Consider the following 3,618-nt stretch of genomic DNA (forward strand, 5'->3'; position numbering starts at 1 on the left):
AGGGGGAAAATGGAATCGTACTTATACAGGATCTACATGTCATATTCTACATTGCCAAGATAGTTTGAATTATGACTCTTTTAAGCTGATTTTATCATGCCTATTGTTACTCAGGTGAGCGATGTGGCCCGTGGGCCTCTTGTTTACTATCTACCAATATATCGGACTACTTATTACAATAGCTTTGTTTCGTCTACATGTAAATTATTGAATAATCTTCATGCAGAAAAGAAAATTTCATCAACTTTATCTATCTTTAAGTCAAAACTTAAAAAAAAAAATATACCCAGAGCTTACAAACACTTCAGTTAAGGAAATAGGAAATATTATTCTACGTCAATTACGGAATAAAGCTAGTAAAGCCTACTTATCTAGGTTTTTTTTTAATTAATTAATTAATTAACAAATAATTGCCCTTGGTTAAAATATAAAGAAATTGTAAGTAGTGGTTGTTTGAAATTTCATTTTTTTTATCACTAAGCTTAGCTGATTAGAAACAATGAACATGTTTAATTCCATATATTCCCTCATATCATCATATTTCCTACCGGTATATCATAACCAAATTATTATATGTACCAAATGATTTAAAGTTCAGAAACGACAAAAAATAAATGTTATATAACTACAAGTAAGTTGTATTATAGCATACATTTCATTAAAAACAGCCAATGAATTTTCACCCTAGCACTGTTTCTTCATTTCGTCGAGCGGAATAGAAAGTATGCCAGACAATAAGAACTACTACATTTCATAAAAGAGCATATGAATTTTCACCCTAGCATTGGTTTTTTGTTAGGTAATGAGTTGTCTTTGCATTCCTGACTCTTTTTACTTGGCCCAGGTTTTTTTGGCAATTCTTGATGTTGAGGGAATAGTGAGGAAACCATCTGTCGAAGCAAGGTACTTTGTGGATGGAATTTGAAAAATTTGAGAGTCCATTTTTTCCCTTGTTCTTCATTCATTCCTACCCATGCCTCATGTGGGACAAATAAATGCTTTGCCTGAATCGCCAATTCATAATTTCCTCGTCCATGGAGTGCCCTTCTGGTGTCCAACAACTGACTTTCTTTAATTTCTTGGAGGCGTCCAATTAGTTGTGGTAATTTAGATACTTTCCAATTGCCTATCCATTTGATTTTGCTATTCACAGCCTCACAAAAGTTAATTTTCCACAGAAGGGGGATTTTCTGATTTCGAAGTCTGGGGGTGAAAACTTTTTCTTTTATTGTTGGAAAGAGTTTCTCTGTCAAACACTTGAAAGCAGGACTGTCTTCAAATGATTCTAAAATATCTTATTCTCTTTCCAGGAACATCACAAGGTTGTTAGAAGAAAGGAGACCAGAGGGGGAGAAAATTGAATTTATCAATTTGATTTTTGCTGCTTAAGGGATGTTGTGTTTGTTTAGGTTTCTGACAGCATTTTCCTGAAGATGACGAGTGCAAAGGATATGACCTGCCTTAGGAAATGTGGTTTTAATTGCATTTACCAATGCCATTTCCTCATCTGTGCCATATGTGAATTTTTCATCCGGCAGATCATATAATAAACTTGACCGGATTTTGGCTAAGAAATCACAATATGTGGAATATGCCCCATCCCAATGCAGGAAAACAGGACCCAACATTACAGGTGAGGTTGTTTTTCCTCTCCTCAGCAAATTTGGATTGGTGTATACCAGTGTTGTCACATATCAAGCTTCCAAATTAAACGTTCTATCAATGCCTATCACAGATCCATGTGTATCACATTCTCTCATTTCTAAAAGTTTTTGATCGTTGTTTGCATGAATTGCCTTGATAAAATTTGAGATTGAAGTTGGTTTATGAGAATTTGAAAATCATCTGCAGTGTTGTTTTGACTGGCAAATTTTGGTTTCTGCTCTTTTTGATACCTGTACTTTTCGTCTTGAACGACTTTAATATTGATGGGATTTTCAGGATCTAACGAATTGACATTTTTCAGGATCTGTATTGGGAACTTGCCATGCTTCACGCCATCCCTTATCACTGATTGTTATTCAGGGTGGTTCTTTTGTAAGGTTGGGTTGTTCTTTTAGCATTCCCATGAGGTGCTGAACCTTGCCACTCACCGAGGCCTAATGTTTCTGATTTGGGGTCTAATGGAACTTGTGTCCTTTTAACACTTCGACAATAAATTCCTTTCTTTTTGTACAATGTTTCTAAAAATCCTTGATTTGCCAGGTATTCAATTGTCTTCATAGAGATTCCCCTCCATGATCCACAGTCATCTACAAACTTTCGCTTCCCTTCCTTTTCCAAAGACCTATTTAAAACAAAGAAAACATGTTCCTTTAAACCAGGTGGAACCTTCTCATGCTTTTCAATAATTTCATTCTTTATGACTTCCAAGACCTCTTCATTTGTCATAAATCTGCCATTCAAGGAATTAATCTCAGGGTTGCTAAATGGGGCTTACCATATCACCGTCACTTTCATCATTGGCATTATCCGTAGAAGGGGAGCTGGTGTTTGTCAAGGGGACAAGTCTTGCATTTGTGACCCAGTATCTTCGGGACTTTCAAGGGAAGCATCTTGGTTTTCATCATAGGGACAATTTATTTGTGTTGAACTTTTTTGTGGGGACTCGGAGTTGTTGATACTTGGCAGAGAGTTGTCTTCATAGATGGACAAGTTTTTGTCAGTAGCACTTTGTCTTGGGGACTCTGTATTATTCACACTTAGAAGAGAGTCATATGTGCTGCAGTACTCAATGTTTTGTGCATAGCAATGGTCCACCGCTGTGGAAAACTGTATGAGAGATAGAGGGGATGCTAGTGTTGATTCCATGCTCTGTCTTCTAGGAGATGTGATAGGTGACAGGGGTGAAAATTCTGTTTCATCACTTATGTCAATTAACGGTATGTCTTGTACTGGTTTCAGCAAAGGAACAAGTGGTTTGTTTCCCAATAACCTTTGCGGAATGTCATGCTTGACCACAAAATATGCACTGTGTGTTTTGTTTTTAGTTTTCTCGGTTCAAAAAAGCAATTAAGAATTTCTACAGATGGATCCAAGTAACCATTTACTGCTGGATACACCGACTTGATTGCTCCAGATATGACAGATGGTGCAGCATCCAGAAGAGAAATAATAATTTAGACAGCATTCCATCAGAGCTTCATCAAAATGGGGGCTGACCAAAGACAATCTATCTATTTCATGAATGTTTTGTTAGAAGTCCTTGTTATCTTGCATCTCAATGCAAGTCCGGACTCTAATTTCTGATGCTAAGGACTCATTTCCCTGGATAGCCATGGAAAGGGAGTTAAAAAGGCAGTTTCCATTTCCACTGACTCTTGTAGGGATGAGATAAGATTTTCCAAGAACTTTTGTGGCAACTTTATCTCTTTTCATGGTACTGACAAACTGGAATGGTTTGCCAGTTTTCATGCGTTTTGGAAGAAAGCGCATGAAAATGGCTTCAAGCTTTAGAGCTTTTTCTACGTCCCCTGATCTATAGGCGATTCCCAACCTTTCTAGTGACTTGTCAAAATCAAAGTCTCCACCTGCTGTTTTACAACATTTTGTACAAATGTAAGACAAAGGACACTTTTGAAGGTAGTTGAAATCCTTGTTTGACAGTCCCTCGCACGC

The 3,618-nt window shown here is 37.0% G+C and overlaps 1 protein-coding gene across 1 annotated transcript; it reads right to left on the reverse strand.

The window, feature by feature from the left end:
• Positions 1 to 806: 806 nt before the first annotated feature.
• On the reverse strand, positions 807 to 2,469 carry LOC128189881 (uncharacterized). The gene is made up of 2 exons (XM_052861707.1): positions 2,441 to 2,469; positions 807 to 2,287 (listed from the first exon to the last, which is right to left on the reverse strand). Exons 1-2 carry the CDS (start codon positions 2,467 to 2,469, stop codon positions 2,008 to 2,010), a joined length of 309 nt encoding a protein of 102 aa, XP_052717667.1. The 3' UTR covers positions 807 to 2,007.
• Between the last annotated feature and the right edge of the window lie 1,149 nt (positions 2,470 to 3,618).

The sequence above is a fragment of the Crassostrea angulata genome, chromosome 1, assembly GCF_025612915.1.
Source record: "Crassostrea angulata isolate pt1a10 chromosome 1, ASM2561291v2, whole genome shotgun sequence".
Taxonomy (NCBI): domain Eukaryota; kingdom Metazoa; phylum Mollusca; class Bivalvia; order Ostreida; family Ostreidae; genus Magallana; species Magallana angulata.